This window comes from Parasteatoda tepidariorum, chromosome 4 (assembly GCF_982258835.1).
Source record: "Parasteatoda tepidariorum strain Cologne lab strain chromosome 4, Ptep-v5.0, whole genome shotgun sequence".
In the NCBI taxonomy this organism is placed as follows: Eukaryota; Metazoa; Arthropoda; class Arachnida; order Araneae; family Theridiidae; genus Parasteatoda; species Parasteatoda tepidariorum.
Window position 1 is genome coordinate 114,518,417 of NC_141758.1, and position 19,540 is coordinate 114,537,956.

General features: G+C 28.1%; 1 protein-coding gene across 10 annotated transcripts in view; it reads right to left on the minus strand.

Annotated features, from left to right (window-relative positions):
• Positions 1-19,150, minus strand: part of Klc (kinesin light chain) — a 101,263-nt gene extending 82,113 nt beyond the window's left edge. For 8 of the 10 annotated variants that reach the window (XR_015433295.1, XM_087161932.1, XM_087161930.1 and 5 more), the window contains exon 1: positions 7,638-8,363. Coding sequence is in view for 7 of the 10 variants with exons in the window: in XM_087161932.1 (XP_087018058.1) it covers positions 7,638-7,969 (332 nt within the window). In the remaining 3 variants the exon portion in view is untranslated. Of the gene's footprint in view, positions 1-7,637; positions 8,364-18,688 lie in introns of those variants that run through there. The other 2 variants (XM_087161938.1, XM_087161937.1) reach the window with 2 other exon arrangements.
• Positions 19,151-19,540: the final 390 nt, after the last annotated feature.

Genomic DNA, 19,540 nt, shown 5'->3' on the forward strand with positions numbered 1-19,540 from the left:
AATTTGAATGATTGTTTTGAATTCTTAGAATTTTGTGCATTCGCAATGACGTCCATGTTAGTAGCGAGCGAAGCGAGCTTGGTTTGCGAAGCAAACCATATAAGATTGCGTAGTAATTTTTGGGGCCGAGCGTTAGCGAGCAGGGGGCGCAGCCCACTAGTATATATACAGGGGTCTGTCTAGGTTTTTCTGAGAGGTACCTATTTTGTGAAAATTTAGACATAATTTGTGAAAAATTAAAAATTATATTTAAAAATCCAACACAAAAATATGGCAAGAATATGGATTTATCATTTCTTAAGGAATACAAAAATAAAATTTTAAGAAAAAGTATTTTCCTAAAATTAAATTTGTGAAACTACCATTTTTCCTAAAGTTGAATTTGTGAAGGTACCGCTAAACGGTAGTAAATTCGGTCTGGACAGACCCCTGATATATAAAGTATAAAATATAGAGAAAACATGGAAAAAATTACAGAATAAAGAAAAGATGAGAAAAATTATAAAATAATTTTTCTCCTAATTAAATAATTAATTCTAATTAAATCATTTAAAAGCAATAACTTAAATATTATGAACACATTTACAAAACTTGGTAAATGTGTATACCTGTAGAAGATACAAGCAATCACGTATTTTCTTTTGTTATTAACTATTGCCATCCATAAATCTACAAATACAGTTTTTTTTTATACAAAGCGTACGGATGTAAACTTTTTAAACTGTGCAATGAAATTGTATTTTATTTTTGAAATTACGACTATTTTTAATGGAAAAAAAATTATTTTGAAGACACAACTAATAACTTTTAACGACAGTTTTTCTAAAAAAAAACAGGGCCAATTAGTTTTGAAAATAATTTGTAATTTTAAACCCAATCCAGAAGATAAGTGAATTACTGGATCAGGTATTGTGAGAAATCATCCTTTGTAGAGGACTTTTTGATGGAACTAAACCCGCATCTGCGTTAGACGGAGAGAAAAACCACGAAGACCACCCACGGTCAGTCTGACGGCCCCATGATCCGTCTAACACTGAGGATATTTTTACGTCAGCACTGTGGTCGGTGCGAGCCGGGTGTGGAATTCGTATCGACCAGCCACCACTGCGATTCGAACCCAGTTCGCCTAATTAGAAGGCGAACGCTTTATCACCTGAGCCTTCGCTTTGGCTATATTAATACAATATTAGAAAGCACTGTTTTTGGATACAGTCGTGTGAGCTGACGACGAGATTGTATCGTTTTCTTGTTTATTTTTCCGCCTTATATTTTTTACTTTTAAATTTTAAAATTATTATTTTGTTTATTTTTTACAAAATGCTTTTAATTATCTTTTTCCGTCTATTCTCTTTAAAATATAGCAGTTGTATGTGCTTGCAGCTTATGGGCAGTAAATAGAACTTATTAGTATTTTTCTTAATTTTTTTCGTTAATCAATCCTTTCTTTTCCTTGTGTTCATATATATATATACAGGGGTCTGTCCAGACATTTTGTGAAAGGTTCGTTTTTAGTAAAATTGTGAAAAAATTACTCACATTCTTTCAACCAGGGTCCGCTTTTATGAATTTGTGCAAATAGGGTCCGTTATTGCGGAAAAAAAACTTTTTCAAGGAGTTTTTAAATTGTAAAGACATACAAGATTATGCTCAACACTGTAAAATTATAATTAAAAAAATTAAATTTTAAAAAATAAACAACATTTGCTGCTTCTAGATTAGAGATGCAACATACAAATATTTGGTATTTAGCCTATATACTGCTGAACGCAGAATATTCATTTCGGACAAATAATGGAAGAATCGTCTGCCGAAGACAAAACTTAATTCGTTTACATTCATTTTTCTTGTTTTCTGCCCTGGAAAGAGTTTATTCGATTAACAAAATAATAATAATGTAAAACAAATTTGTGAAGGGTCAAATTTAAAAAAAAATCATTTTGTGAAGGGTCCGTTAACGGACCCAAATATATATATATATATATATATATATATATATATATATATATATATATATATATCAGGGGTCTGTCTAGACATTTTGTGAAAGGTCCGTTTTTCGTGAAATTGTGAAAAAATTACTCACATTCTTTCAACCAGGGTCCGCTTTTATGAATTTGTGCAAATAGGGTCCGTTATTGCAAAAAAAAACTTTTTCAAGGAGTTTTTAAATTGTAAAGACATACAAGATTATGCTCATCACTGTAAAATTATAATTAAAAAACTTAAATTTTAAAAAATAAACAACAATTGCTGCCTCTAAATTAGAGATGCAACATACAAATATTTGGTATTTAGCCTATACTGCTGAACGCAGAATATTCATTTCGAACGAATAATGGAAGAATCGTCTGCCGAAGACAAAACTAAATTCGTTTACATCCATTTTTCTTGTTTTCTGCCCTGGAAAGGATTTATTCGATTAATAAAATAATAAAGAAGATAAAAAAATTTGTGAAGGGTCCGATTAAAAGAAAAATCATTTTGTGAAGGGTCCGTTTTTAAGTTAAAATATTTTGTGAAGGGTCCGTTTTTAAGTTAAAATATTTTGTGAAGGGTCCGTTTTTATGAAAAGATATTTTGTGAAGGGTCCGTTAACGGACCCAAATTTCTTCTAAACAGACCCCTGTATATATATATATATATATATATATATATATATATATATATATATATATATATATATATATTAAAAAAAAAATTTAAGCAGAATTTCGTACTACAGCAAGTGGTTAGTATCCATTATTTTATACTTATTAAGTTGGTAAAAAAAAAAAGAAAAGAAAGATGGGACTATTCTAGTCTACCTTGAAACTGGAAGCGCAAGTGCAACTACATTTGAAATTTTCAGTTCTAATTTTTCAGGTAAGGAAAATTTTGAAAAAAATAAAAAATTGAATTCTCAAATTATACACGAGAGAAAAAAAGAGAGGAAGTAGAACTAACGTAATAAGAATGAATTTCAAAATAATCAAATCCGTGGTTTTATCAGATGTGGCTGAATGCGTCCAATTATTTTTATTCAGTAATAATAATTATCTGGTTGACAATACGAAATTTTTTTTACAAAAAAAAAGATTTAATAAAGATAAGACAAAAAAAGTGTATTTTTATTTTCATAATTGTATGGAAAGCAATTATCGGATGTTGATAACATCATTGCAGCGGATGATAAAAAAAAAATGAAAATATTGTCATAACATATTTACTATCAACATTTACGAGAAAGATATTATTTAAAGGTGTCGATTATAACCATATATCAAACTGCATTTCGTGATGAAAGTTTTACAGGCAATACGATTTCGTAATTTCTAAAATTATTTCATAAAAAATAAAAAAGTTAAATCCTTTGATTTCAGTGCATGCTCTCTCGACGACACGCATCGTGGTAAGCGCGTATACTTCTTAAGGTATACGTATAGTTTCCAAAAATTTCTAAACAAGTTCTACGTATCGGTTAATACATTTCCCCTTAGTTAAGACCAGCGTTAAAAGACAACAAATTATTTGATAAGTCGAAATGACATTATTATAAATTTAAAGAGAGAGGAGAGAGAGAAACAAACAAACTAAAAGGTCTTTTTTGCATTAAAAATATAAGTATAATCTAAAAAGTACATATGTTTATTTCAATATGCTTAATTTAACCATATGTTTAATTAAATATATTAAACCATATTTTTTTTCTTCAAAAATTAAATTTTTAAATAAATTTTTTTCTAAGAAGTCTGAAAACCTGTAAGAAATCTGAAAAATCTAGAGTACTGGTGAATTTGAAATTCCTTCACTAATTATTTGCTTTAGATATTTCTTACAGCAGTACGGTAATTGAAATGAATCATTAATAATCTATCCTATCAATAACCTATATATTATTAATATTTAGCAACAGTTATTACGATACACGAATTTTGAATTTTAGTAATCATTTTTTGACTCACTTTATTTTTTACTAATTTCATGATAAATCCAAGTGACGTTTCGAAATCTCGGTACATTTAATGCTTATATATTCTTACTTGTGAGTTATCAATCGCGTATTTGATTAATCACTTTTGGGCGCGACTTATTTCTGCCATTAAATCGTATATCCGAAGTTTATTCGCCAGTTATAACATCGCATTTTCGCAAAAGTTTTAAAAATCTTGATATTTTTAATACGATATTAATATTAATCTTGCAGTTGAATCACACATTTAAATAATCACTTTCCAACGCGCTTCATTTGTACCAATTTTATCGTAAATCCAGAAGGATATTTTTAAATAGTTATTTCCACGTAATTTGGAAATCCCGCATTTTTGCATTGATATTATTCGACACTAAAGTTTCAAATCGCATATTTAAGTAATCACTTTTTGACGCACTTTATTTGTGCCGCCGATTTCAACGTAATTTTAAGTGAACTTTTTAAAATCTTTTTTTTTTTTTTTTTTTTGTTATTATATCTTTATTTTCTTGGCAGTTATTGCTATGCATTCCCACATAGTTTTAAAAATTCGATATTTTTATTATGGCATGCGAATTTTAAATGACGCGTTTTATTCGCGCTGATTAAATTTAAGTTCATTATTTTTTTTTTCAATCTTTGCAATTATTTCTATGTTTTTCCTCGTGATTTTGACGAACCCGTTATTTTAACTAAAATGTCATAACGACAAACGATTTTCTAATTGCGCATTTCAATAATCAATTTTTGATACAATCCATTCCGGTACATTTGCATCGTAAAAACTAGTTTCTTTTTTAATCGTTTTTTCAGCGACGAAAGTGATTGGGTCGAATAATTTGGCAATAAAAATCGGCCATATATTTGCCGTCAAAATACGCGTGCGACGCAAAATACGACATCATATCCATGGATGGAACAGTGCCATGAGTTCACTATTTACTACGTTTCCCTAAGGCAGGGGTGGCGAACCTTTCTGCACCAACGTGCCATTTTTTTCAAAAAATTGTTTAATGAGGTCATAGACGTGCCGTCAAATAATTTGGACTTTATGATTATTGGGAAAATAATAATACTAAATACTACCAAATCAAAACTCTTTATTTACTATAAAGGACATCTTGCAGTGTCTCAGTTATAAGTGTAATTCAACTTAAAGTATAATTATGTGAATTCTGTTGTTTCAGATTAGATGACAAATAATTTATATTAGGTTGTAATATGTTAGTTTAAGCAGAACTGTTAAATCTGTTTTTGCTGGTTATTGATTGTTAGCTTGTTTTTTATAGTTATTAATTTTTTGGCATTAATTATAAATTTTTTGTTAATAATTTTTAATTTTTTTGTTTGTTTTTGTGAATTTAAATTTAATTGTTAATATGCTTCGTAGTGAACTTTGTGATCAGCGGCGTGCCCAGAATAGTGTGTCGCGTGCCATAAATGGCACGCGTGCCATTGGTTCGCCATCCCTGCCCTAGGGCAAAGGTATGGGTGCCTACATGTCCGAATTCAAGATAACCCATAAGAGCAACCAGTTCAACACTTAATTTAACATCTGTTCATAGCATGATTATTTTAAACAAAATTTTAATCATTTTATTTTCATAATTTTAGGCATAGTCAGACTCAGGTCAAAGAAAAATTTCAATTTAGTTACTTTTTATTAAATAATTAAAAAATTTTCTCCCCTATAAAACTAAAACAAATTAATAAAATTTAATGAATGAATTAATATTTGAAAAAACTGTATCAACATCAAGTAGTATCATCCACTACAAGTTTTAAAAAATGTATTTGAACACTTGAGTGGATAAATAAAAAGTATTTCATTGAAAATTTGAACAAGATAAAGGGTGAACTATTAGTAGTTAATTGAAAAAGCACTGTTAAAAACTCGAGTTCCCCTCCCGAAAAAAAAAAAGGTCAGAAGTGAAAGGAAAGATAACATCCTCAAAATTGACACAACAGCTGGGAGTGATCATCTGCAATATGACATTTTGTGTAGTAAGGGAGGGAAAAAAAGATACGAATAGTGTTGAAAGGTATTTCAGGAAGTCGCTTGTTTTTTCCACGATATTACTAAAAAGAAGAATAAAAGGTTTCCTGGCATTTAATATAATAAACATAATTATCAGTATTTTATAGTTAGGATCATGGCGATAGAATTAATTAACCTACTATATAACCAACCAGGACATTACTCACAATTAAAAAAGCAGTGATATCTTTGGGTACCAAAAATTATATTTTTAATCAGCGATTTTAAGTTGCTATAAATCTTGTTTTTAAAGAAAACACATTTTCTGCAACAACCATGTTTTTAATAAAACATATCATAACAAACATATGTTTAGCATTTTTATCAACAATGCTACAAAATCATAAAGCTAGATATATGGCTGAATGCAAAATTCAAAATAAAAATACCCCTCCCCCCCCCCCAAAAAAAAAGCAGTGGGTAAGATTTACTACATTAACGGGATTTATTCGCTGAGGTGTAAAACAAGTCTTGGGTAATTGGTTCAAAATTAAAAAAAATAATAAATCTGGAATTTTGTTACATTTGGAAATAATAATAATACCACATTATTTCAAAATTTTTGTCAAATAAAATTTTCAGTTCTTTATTCTTAGATGAATTTGTTAGAATGAGGTTCTAAATTATAAGATATGTATAAATTAAAATTCTAAAAAAAAAAATTTTTTTTTTAATATTTAAAGTTAAAAGTTTAAAATTGGGTACTTGCACTTCAAGAAGAAGACGTCCCATACCCACACAAGTGGCCTATGACGTTAGCGTAATTAATACAGAGCCGCATCGAATTAGTTGAAATATAATTCTTTCTCATCTACTTCTTTTAATTCAGATTTATTATTTATGTGTTTAATTGTAACCTTTATGCATTTTTGTTTTGTGTACCTGGTAACTTCGATGCATAATTAGTTTGTCCCACGTGGCTTTGTACCTGTCTTTGTGCAAATATATAGTGAAAGAATCTTTGTGATAGAATTAAGAATGTGTCACTTAAGAGAATTGATATTTGACGAGGTCGTCCTTAAAATGGAAGGAACACTTGCTAGCGTAAACAAATCAACGCTTCAACAACCAAAGAGGATCGAGATACACGGTACACTACGTCACTTGCAGGTATGCAAAACGAAACAAAAAAACATACATCTTATAAAAGTCTGCTATTAAAAAAATTAAATTAATAAAAAAAAGTATTTTTTTAATCTATTTTTTGCAGTCTTTTTTCTTTTTTTCCTTTCAAGAATATGAGACAAAAATTTATAAGAAGACAGAATAGTCCATTCTCAAAATTAATTGACAGTGAGAAATAAATTTAATCAGCTGATTTTGTTTTATTTAAAACATAGATTATGGAATGAGTTTTACTTATTGTTGTAGGCGACAAGCGTTTTCTACCATTTTTGTTTGGGTTCATCTTCTGTGGAAAAAAAAAAGTTGCCATGTCACGCCCTTCTTGATTTGTCTATTAGGGGGGAAAGCTCTGCTCCTAAATGAAATGCAAATCGTATGTTTATGTAGATCACTGATATCTAAAAAGGAAGCAAAACTACAGAAGCTAAAATCTGATTTAATTTTAATATATTAACTAAAAAAAAAACCAATGTTTCAACAATAGGGTTACATTACCAATTATTTAAATAGCACTTAAAAAATTACCTTAATTCTGGCGAATCGACTTCATCAGTTTCACTGAATCGCCTAAGGAAACCCCTGAGCACCACCGGCACTTGGGCAACGTCTGAAGTATTGTCAATATTTTCAGTAAGAAAATTCACCCCTGTAACGTTTTCATTATCAATACTGTCGCTATGCACATTTTCACTGGGTACATTATCCAGGTTTGCGTTAATCCTATTTCCCTCATTATCCAGGGTTTCATCCACGCAAGCTACAAGCGTAGATTTTTTGACATACAAATTCTCGCCTAAATCAATATCAGGCAACGATTTCAGACTATCCAGTCGTTCCACTCTTTGCTTGACGCTCATTATCCGTGTATTAAATCCGATCAATAGTTAAAATCACGATCAGAGGAAAGGATTACACAACGCAACGCCTCTCGCCATCACACCGGAAGATTACAAGCTACAGTTTGAACGATGTTTCCTAAAGATAAAGCGCGATAAAAATCAAATATTTGAGATCTAAAAACCGCCAGCAGGTATCTCTAACGATAGAATGCGATAAGAAGAGTCAAAACATAACAATTCAGATATTTAGAAAAATATAATTAACTTCAGCACTCAATAATATCACTAGTTGATTAAAACCCGTTTATAAGGCAAATTTTTTTTTTTGTTAAAATATTCATGGAATTATAATTGATTATTAAGATAATTTTTTTAAGTGGGGACTTTTTAATGGTTCGAGGGGGTGACCCCAAATATGCTAATCAATAAGTGAAGGCGATATTGTAATTTACGAAATCAGATACAAAAACGTACTTTCTCTGAATAAACATAACTCTTATAGGGATTCGGATTTCGGACCCCCCAAGATTTAGGGGGCAGTCGCAATCTGGGAAATAGGGTCCCCATAGTTTAAGAGAACGATTCAAATTTTCGACCTCTTAATGTAAATTTTATTTTTTGCGTATTTTGCCAAATTTCGAGCTTTTTAAGCGAATTAACACAATTATAAAATTTATTTATTTCAAGGTAATATTCAAAAAATAAATTATAGTAGATATTTATTATTTTTAATGATTTTATTTAGCAAAAGTCTCAAAACAATTTTTTTTAATCGTAAAATACAATTTTTTACATTATTTTAAAGTGTTTAATTTTACATGGGATAAATCCAAAATTTGTGCGAAATCGGTGGAATAGTTTTTGAGAAATCGAATTTCAAAAATGTCGCACATTTAAAATTCAATTTCTCTGAAACTATTTGACCGATTTCACTCAAATTTTGGATTTCGCTATTACCATACAATTCAAAAATTTTCCGCCTATTATTATACAAAATAATAAGAACATGATGATGGGTGCAAAAATTTTTTCGCTTAAAGTTATCTAGATATGGTGAATTATAAATATGGGATGATTATATTTCAACAAATCCGATGTGCGATACAGAGCTGTATTTAATTAACTTCAAGTAAATTAACAAGAGAAACTTAGTTCAACTTTAACACGCAATTTTCCTTAAAAACGATCACATGGCGCTGACGCCATCGGTCACTCATATCCATGATCTTCTTAAAGTGCAAATAATCTATGATCTTCTTAAAGTGCAAATACCCAATTAAAATAAACTTTCACAAAATATTAAACAGAATAGCTAAATTCTACGAAGATAACTGAACTTCTTTACTGTCATTAAAAATATTATTGCTAATTTATCAATATGGAATATATCTCTATATATCTATGGTAATAATCACGGTTATTAATATCTTAAACATTAATTAAATTACTGGAATTTACCAAAGCAGCAAGACTTACATTTAGAGTATAAAGAATTAAAAAAAAAGATGAAAAACTCAATAAAACCTAGAAACCCAGGGGGGGGGGGGGAAATACTATATATATGTATATATTGTGTTGGGAAAACGTGGGTTTCTTTTTTACAAAGCTTTCTTAAAGAGTAAATATTAATATATAAATATGAAATAAATTTTAAAAAATATGAAAATCATCAAAACATTTTTTTAACAAGGAAAACAAAATTCTCTTTAATTAAGAAAATTCATTTACTTTTCTTAACTATCCTTTCTTTTCATTTACTATCCTGCATACTCATTTTTGTTTTAATCTGAGGAAACTTGAAATTTATGTCACACCCTAAATATGTTAGGATTTATTTTTATTACATTATTTTTTAATTATCTATAAAATTAATTCATATTTTTGGTATTATTAAGAACACGAAATAGTATTTTGCTAGTGGATTTTAAACACATTACTTTAACAGGGAGAAAAAGCTACATTCTGCATTTTTATGATTACAAAACTGCATTTTTATGAGAACAAAATTGTAATTTAGATTAGATCTCCAAATGATGGTACAGTCAACATTTGATAATTTTTTAAGCCATGTTAGGTAATTTCTTTTTTTAAAATAGGAAAAAAAAAAAAAAAAACATGGGATATAATCACCCAAGAAGAGACAAGATTCTTTGAAATCTTGAAGAAGAAACTGGTAGAAACTTAATTAAAAAAATAACTAATTATTATCTATAAAAAATAAAAAAAAATACACACAGATATTAAGAAGGGAAAAAAATTATGATGAAGATTTAGTGAGTTGAGAAATTTTTAAGCTAATGTTTTAAAAAAATATTCAAAATAATCAGAATTAAAAAATAAAATAATTCTTTCTTTCTTGGATTACAATTATTAACCTTTTGCTACCTTGTGCTATGTACAATGAAGTACCATGTAATTTATGCACCATGATGAAGCCATTCTGGTCTACTTATTGTATCAGCCGTAAGCAAAGGGTTAACTAAAAGTTAAATTTTTAAAAAATAAAATAAAATATTAAGTAAACCAATTAATAATATACAACACACATAATTTATCTAGAAGTGTTCACATTCATTTAGAAACAAAGACAACATGAATTCAACTTAAAAATAAATAACTATTTTCATAAGTAATATAAAATTTTGAATTCTGCATTAATATGAAATTTTTTTTTTTAGTAAATGTGAATAACTTTTAATAAGTTAAAGCAAATTGCATAAAAAGTATCAAATATTTTTAAATACATGTAAATAATATGTGTGCAATGGTTACACACCTAAAGAATTTTTACTTTTTACCCAAATTCAAGGTTTCGACATGTTTTGTGATGCTTTTGTCACACGTGACTGGGGGCCATGAATTTCAGTGCCCATGCACCACCACCGTTCCATTGAATCTGAGCTCTCGCAATGCCATGTCACTTGGTAATTCCTGGATGCCCCCCGGAGGGTGGGTAAGCTTCGCTTAAAACAAAATCGTAACAAAAAATAGTTTTACAAAATAGTAACGAAAAAGTTTGTTTTTTGCTTGGTACCAAGTCTCATGAAGAAATGATTTTAATGGAATTGAAATTCAACCGTGTACAGTAGAACCTCATTAACACAAAACTGCTTAACATGAAATATAACATGAAACACATGTTTGGTCCCGAGAGTCAGCAATCAATTATTGTTGTATTTTACATGTTTAACATGAAATTTTCAACCCTGATTATCGCTTAACACAAAAATTAACTACACACAGCACAGATAATAAGCATGTGAATAAAATCCCAATCATTTATGTTGAAGAATGCTATTTCTATTTTCTGTCATTTGTCAGAGGTAGCAGAAGGGCAAATAAAAAATAAATAATAATAATAATAGTAAAAATATAATAGTTTTATAAAGTAGTTAAAACTTATTTTAATTTGTTTGGTTCATAATAGTATTGTTTGAATACATTAATGTAGCACATAAAATGCATTAATAATATGTTATAAACAGTTTTCATAATAAAACAAAATTCAATTAACATGATATAATTATGAAAGTCCTGCTGATTTCACATTAACGAGGCTCGACAGTACTCCTATGGAACAATGTAATTCAATCATATCAGTGTTGGATTTTTGAACTTCCAAAACTGGTTTCGCACAGGACACATGGGTTTTACTGTCTTAAATTGTCCTAAAGGGTCTAAAACCTTGAACAATAGAAGGTAAAAATTCTATATATGTAACCATTGTACACAAAATAATTATGTATATTATAATAAGAAAAGATTAATTACATTTAAAGCTCAAAAACTCATAGAACAAAAATGAATACCTTATCCCTTAAATATGAATAAATATGCTATTAATAACTATAAATTATGTTTTTACATAAGGATAAATAAATGCAATATTACTAATTAACTTTCTTAATAAAACAAAAGCCCTTTCAATAAACTTTTTTATAGCTTTCATTATAATTAGCTTTAATTATAATGAACTTTCCTTTAAAAAGACGCCCAGTGGCTGAGTGGTAGCGCTTCGAGCTCTCATGCCCGATCCTAGGGGCTAGCAAGGTCAACTCAGCCTTTCATCCCTTCAGTGGGTTGATAAATGAGTACCTAAAACACTGGGGGTTTCATGTTTGGCTGACCACCTAACGGTAAAATCTGCTCCTGTACCCCAGAGCCCAAGGTCAAGAAAACAAAGATGGGCATAGTAGGCCTCGGCCCTCAACGGGCTGTCCAGCCACTGAGTTCAGTTTTTAAAAAAACAAAAACTATTCTTTATTCTATTTCGCGCTCAAAAATTAACCTTTCGTTTCTTAAAATATTTTTCTTTAAAATTGTGACCTAATTTTAAAAAAAGGGTTTAGGACAGTTTAAAACAAAGATTTTTTTTTTTGGAAAGAATAGTTTAAACCACATTCTAAACCGTGGATTAATCCATTCTGTCCGAAACCTTGCCAACTCTGAATCACGTAATTGTAAAACTCCATTTTTCTTTTTTAAAGTCTGTCTACCATATTAAGTTTTCATACGCTTGAAATCAATAGCTAAGTGGTCCTATTTAACCACTAAATGTTCATTACTGGTGTGAAGCATGTTGATTATGACATTGCAACAATATTCTATACAATTATAAATTTGATATACAACACTAATTTACTTAAAACATTGGGGAACTACAGTTATTTTGGAGTGGCAATCATAGTGACAGACATAAAAAGGGAACATAAATTTCCTAGAAAAACAATTATAAAACATAAGCAGGGACAAGCGTTTATTAAGCGTACGAAGGGCCCTAGGCCATTCAAATTTTTGGGGCCCCTAGATTAAATTTTTTCGCATATATTTTTTATTCATTCAAATATAAAAGTATTTATACATCTTTTCATTTAAGAAAGCATATTGAAAATAAATAATAAATTAAATTTTACTAAAAATTTACTAAAATTTTTTTTTTTTTTTTAAATTAGAACTAAAAAATAATCATAACACTTCGAAAAAATTTGAAAATCATTGTGTTTCTTAATTTTTTAAAATTTATTTTCAGAAAATCCAGTTTAAGGGGGCCATTGCCTAATGGGTAAGCCAGTCCTGAACATAAGTCTATAATCATAACATTTTTTAAACATATATTTAATACATCAAAACCTATAAAAAAACAATTAGTTTCAGGGTGGTGTTTTTGATGTCGAAAACTTGTTTTTGAATATCTGCGACAAAACTCTCTAACACTAATATCTTTCTCCAAGACACTTTTAATGATAAACATACATGTTATTAATTTAAAATTACAAAAGCTCTGCACCTGCAAAAAAAAAAAAAAAAACTACATTTTTTTAATTGAGCATGTAATAATTTTTTTATTCTAATATTATGGGTTATATTCTAGCATTCTATTGGGGGGGGGGGGGGTTACGCACAAATTATTTCCTTCTTCACATTTTTTAATAATCATCACAATAATAAAAAATTATGTAATCCGTTATCCAAAAAAAGTTGAGGACGAAATCACACGAATTTGACTCCTCAAAAAGGGGTTACAATCGGATTTAAGAACTAGTGAGAAATCAATAGCAAAAACTGTCAAAAATTTGATAGAATCAGTGCCTTAAAAAGTAAATACACTCCAATGCATGATTCGAATTTTCCATATTATGTGAAATACATCGAGGTTAAAAACCATGTGAAAATCAATATCAATAACTGCTAAATGCATGGTAAAAATATCATGTGCAAATTTCTGTAAAAAAGAAAATTAAATTTTTTTACTTTAAAAAAAGAAAGAAAGTTATCTGCCATAACTCTGTAACGTTTTGCAACAATGTTGCCACGTCACTGCGATTCTGCCACGGGGATCAGCAACAATCAAAACAATAGTTTCAAATTTTGGTCTTATTCATACAAAACTGAACTTTGAGTACAAAAAGCTTCAAAGCTTTTTTCTTGCAGTTGCAAGCTTCAGGGAAAGGAGGAGTTAAAATGTAAATGATTTCAGACAAAATGAATAAGAAGATTTTGATTTCAAATGTTTTAACAACTAAACAGATAGGATAAATTTCTATTCTACATATTTTTATTCATACTTATTTAAAAATTTCTACACAAAAAATTGGATTTTTGAAAGTAATTGTCAAAAGGAGTGTTTAATATCAAAATAATTCAAGATTATAACTGATTGATTAAAGTATGTTTATTTATATATACTTCTCATTTATAATAGCTAATAATTTTCTTTACAATAAAATTCTTGGTTCTGTGACACTCGTTAAAACTATGCTAAAAAGAGTTTGACATGATAGATAAAAACACTATTAAAACCATATAAAACTATTAATTGTCTAAAACTTGGCAATCCTGATTTAATTTTTATCCAACTCTATAAACATTATTTTTTGATTAAATAGTTTCTTTAAATTCATATAGTCTGCTATTTCCTAGTGGAATAGGTGTGTCAATGTATTTTCCATCCTGCAAAAGTTATTTAGGAAGGAAAAAAATAATTCCCTGAAAATCAATAATTTTAACTGCGTATATTAACAACAAGGTAAACAGAACTCCAATATTTCCATAAATCCAATAATTTTAAAAATTCAGGTATAAAAAAATAATAACTGTCACTAACATTTTTTTTAAATAACATGGGTAAAAATCCTAAAAAATGAGGAAGTTTCACAATTATTATAGAATAAAAAAAAAACTATTAAAAAATATGTTAAATTGCTCATTAAAAGGAAACAAGAAAACAATTTTTTTTAAAATTTAAACTGTTTTTTAAGAAAACTAAAAAATTATGATTTTATTAATTTACATATTAAATTGAATTCACTTTCTGTTATTTCAAATGTTATAATCCTTTACTAAACAGTCTACAGCTTATTGGAAACTGATAAATAAGTTAAATCCAGAGTTTGGACAACACCAGGTTTTTGACATCAGAAACCTGTCAAAAACCTAAGGCAAGTTTCTATTTTGTCATTGGGGGCATTTTATTAGAAACTAAACTATGCACAATACTTGTATTATATACTACTATAATTAAGAAATTAAGATTTATATTATATACATCATTTATTTAAAAAAAATTAAGCTCAAATTATTAAGATTATAAATTGGTTTTTCTAATAGCATAAACATAGTAGTCTGAATAATTTAAGATGTAATATTAAGTGCAGGGTTGGCAGGTTTTTGACATGTGACAGTTTTTGACAGTTTAAACCATGGTTTAAACCGTCACGTCAAAAACCTCACTGTCGAAAATGTCAAAAACCTATATTCATATGTGAAATTTAATTAATACATAAAATTTATATATTTTTTATAAAGGATAGTGTTTCTAAATATGTTCTAGAAAAAATAAATTTAAAATTTTGAAGAAACACTTATATTTTGAATAGTAACCAAAATCTTGTACTTTTGAAAGCTCACATCTTTTGTAATATTATGTATTCATTTTCATGTGTTATTGAAAATCTGCAGTGATATTATTAAGAAATTTATTTATAACCAAATTTAGTGTATAGTATAGATTATACTAAAAATTAGACATTTTTAAAGATAAACATTAGCAGTTTTGCACATTAGACATCTTTTAAAGAAAAATCTTTTTAATATTCTTTTAAATCTTCTTAATAATCTTTTTAACATAAGACAATACAAATTTAAGTGCTTTCTGTTAAATACACAGAGTAGTTATTGTCGATTTACAGTATATTCAGCCTATTCATTTACTATGCTGAAAATTTAGTTTATCCAAATACTTGTGAATTTCATTTTGCTGAATACTATATACATAGTTTTGTTGAATATCTAAATTTTCAGCTGTTGAATAATTACTTCTTGCTTTCAAGATATGCATTATTTGTATTCTTAATACAAGTGGGGGGAAAAAATTAAGAGGTAAAAATTGTTTTAAAATGATAAGTGTAATAATTATAAATAAATATAATAAACAATATGAATTATATTTATCATTATTCCCAAATATAACTACTTTTAAATTCAAATTAACATACTGGATAATAAATATATTCGGTATAACATTAAAATTTTTTTTCATACACTTGTATCAAGTTTGTATTTATACAACATAACTTGTAAGTTCCTTATAAATATTAGTTATATGTTCCTTATATGTCAAAAATGCATAGTAATAAACTTTTAATTTTCTTAAGTATCAAAAAAAAAATTTTTTTTTTTTCAAAATATAAATATTTAAAAAAAATTTGTGCAAAATTTTTCTGCACATGCATTTGAATATAAATTTCTGAGATTTTAAATCTGTTATTTTACCTTAATTTTAATTAAAAAAATATTTTAAAACCTGCTGATTACCTATAGTATAATTAAATTTCAATATAATGCATGGCAACTGTTAGTAGTTTTGAAGTTTATATATTTTTTTGGCAAACTTTAGTTTTTGACATTTTTGACGGGTTTTTGACGGTTTAAACCAGTATTATACCCTTGTCATGTCAAAAACCACTTTTTGACATCAAAAACCCAACCCTGATTAAGTGCTACATTATTTAGTTTATATTACTGGTAAATACTATGAATAGTTATTTATTCTCAATTTAAATATTGATACTTTTTATGCCATAAATGATTTGTTAGGAGGAGAAAGGTCTCTTAAGATTCTTCCCACTCTTAAAACATAATTTTCTTAGTTTTTTTTATAGAAAACAAACAAAAATCTTACTTAACAATTCAGATTGATATAACTTTTTACCTAAATGTTGATTTAATCTAACTACGGATAAAAGCACAAAAATATTCCTAACAAAAACTTTATTTTGACAAAAATTTATAATATTGAACAAACATGTGAAGCCCTTCATCCTTTTTAATTTTGATAAAAATTGCGGTTTAAACAGGTGCATAATACACATCAATTTAGAAATGATTACCTTGCCATATTTTAGGCTTCTTAATGAAAAAAAAAAAATAAAAAAAAACCTTATTTATTTACTTTTAACATCTTTAAATTTTTTAAGTGTTAATATACCATTTACATTACTGTAATAAAATCAGTTTGGATTGATTATGTAATTTTCAATATTGCTATATTTAACTTTCGAAACTATTTTAAAGTTTTATTATTTAAGCAAAATTATCCAAGGGCTCTTATACAAGCAAAACATTATAAGTTAATGTATCATAAATTATAGTTGATGTTGGAAAAAGTGCGTTTGGAAAAATTATAAATAGGGTGATTCACGATCACTCTGTTTCTGGGGTAAATAATGATCACCTAAGTTTTATTTTAAAAAAATTATTTTTTTTTTAAATTTAAGACATGGACAAGAATGCTTGTACACTTTACTAAAGTATAACTACATTTACTTAAGAATAATTTTTTGTTTAATCTTACAAAATAAGTATCTTTTAAACTGCTTTCTGTATTTTCCATTTCAAAATGTGCACATTTCTACAAAGATCTCCCTCCTTCTCTTAATAATGAATATTTTGAGTCACTTTCTTTTTCTTTGATATAAAAGTAGTGTAAGCTTTTGTTTAATTGTTTCACATCTACTGTAAACATTATAATTGATTATAGGAAACTATATCAAATGTTGCCCCCTACAGATGGGGTAATTATTGATCACTGGGGTAATTCCTGATCATTGTCATTTCTTCTTATAAATAGTATATAAAATAGCTAATTGTCTTTTCTTAAATAACAGTTTATATTTATTAAGTGGAACAACTATAAAATATATTTTAACTGTCATCACAAAATTTGTTTTTAACTGTATACAAGACTGTATTCTGATTTGCACCATTTCTGGTTTATCTTACCTTGCTTCTATCTTAATTTTATGTGTGTACATCATTAGAATAATTTTCTAAGTTTATAAATTAGCCTAGTATAATTGTTAGAATAATTTTTAAGTTTATAAATTAGCCTAGTATAAATATGATGAGAAATTATAAGCCTAAAAAGGATACTAAGTTTCTAGAAAACAAAATTAATGAATTTCCTTTAATGATTGAAAATGAAAATTTCAGTGTGAGAGCTGCTGCCAAAGTTGTTGGCATACCTTACTTAACTTTACACTTTCCTTTAATGAAGTTAAAAAATCCAGCAAAAGTAACCAATGTGAAAAAACTCTTATATTTCAGAACAACGTGAGAATGAGTTGGCTGATTGCCTAAAATTTATAGCATGATGCAAAGATTTTTGAAAATTTAAAATGTTAATCGTTCTTCTTGCTTTTAAATAAATCATATTATTAGCTGCTTAAACATATCTTTTTGGTTTATTTGTTTGATCTTGATGTCTTATTTGTTAATTACCATTATATAATTATTTTTAAACAGCCCCTTTACAATAAAAACTGGTGATCAGTAATTACCCCAGAAGTGATCAGGAATTACCCCAGGAATGATCAAGACTAGGGGTAATTCCTGATCACTAAAAATTTAAAATCTTTTAAATTCTAATTAGATTTTCAAACAAAAGAAGGTGGTATTGGACTCATCTCATATAGCCTCAAACTTCCCGTATATATTAAAATTCTATTTTGAATAGTTTTTTCACAAAATAGATGTTTGCGTTTTTTGATCAGGAATTACCCCAGGTCACCCTAATCACAAAAATTCTACTCATATGAGAAATTATTTACAATGATTACCAACTCATGTGTTTCTAAAATGTAATGAATTACTAAAATAATAATCAAAATGTTCAAGTATCAATTATATTATATGACAAAATGAAGAATTAATATTAAGTATAATACGATTCAGACTTACGTATTATCCAGTAATTTTGCGGTTTTAAAGGGTCATTTATATTCGTCGTTATGCACTATGAAAGTGACAAATCTACGAAGAACTGATGGAAAATTGAGGTCTTACTCTTCGCAGCAATGAATCACACTTAAAAATATGTACATATCGCTGATATTTTACAGTTTTTATACACGAAAACAGATATTAGGCTTCAACTAAAATATGTCCAATGAATTTGAACGAGAGCCAAGTTAATGTCATTCACCAGTTACCGGCAATTTCTGTTAAACATTCAATTCCAATAAAGAAGAGATCCGTTTAAGAATAATAGATATCTTTTACACGAAAATGAGACAAATTTTGTATAGAAAACATTAAAACACATATACAGATACAAGCAAAGATAATCAACGACTAAAATAGTTAAAGATTTCAAGAAGCCTATTGACAACACAGCATAAATTGCCTCCGTAAACATAGGTTACACCTTTTGCCAATAGATGGCAGAAGCTAATTCAGATCGAAATAACTTCAGATGGCGCTAATCGCGATCGCAACGCTCGAATGTGTCATCTGAGGAGAAGACCAGTTCCATGTCTTATTCCTACCTTCTTTTGGCCACCTACTCTTCGCAGTTGTAAGGGGATATTTCCCCTTTCCAAAATATTTTTTCATTATTAATTGGCGATCGAAATGGGCTGCAGGTGGCGTAGAGCAGAACTCTTTTCCTATGGCAACACTTCACATACTTTCCCCATTAGCGTGTGGAAAGTCATAGAGGAAGGAAGTACGTTAGTTTCTCTCTTGATTTTCATATAGATTGAAATCTTTTAACCTGAAAAACTATATGGAACTGAAAACTACATTAAACAT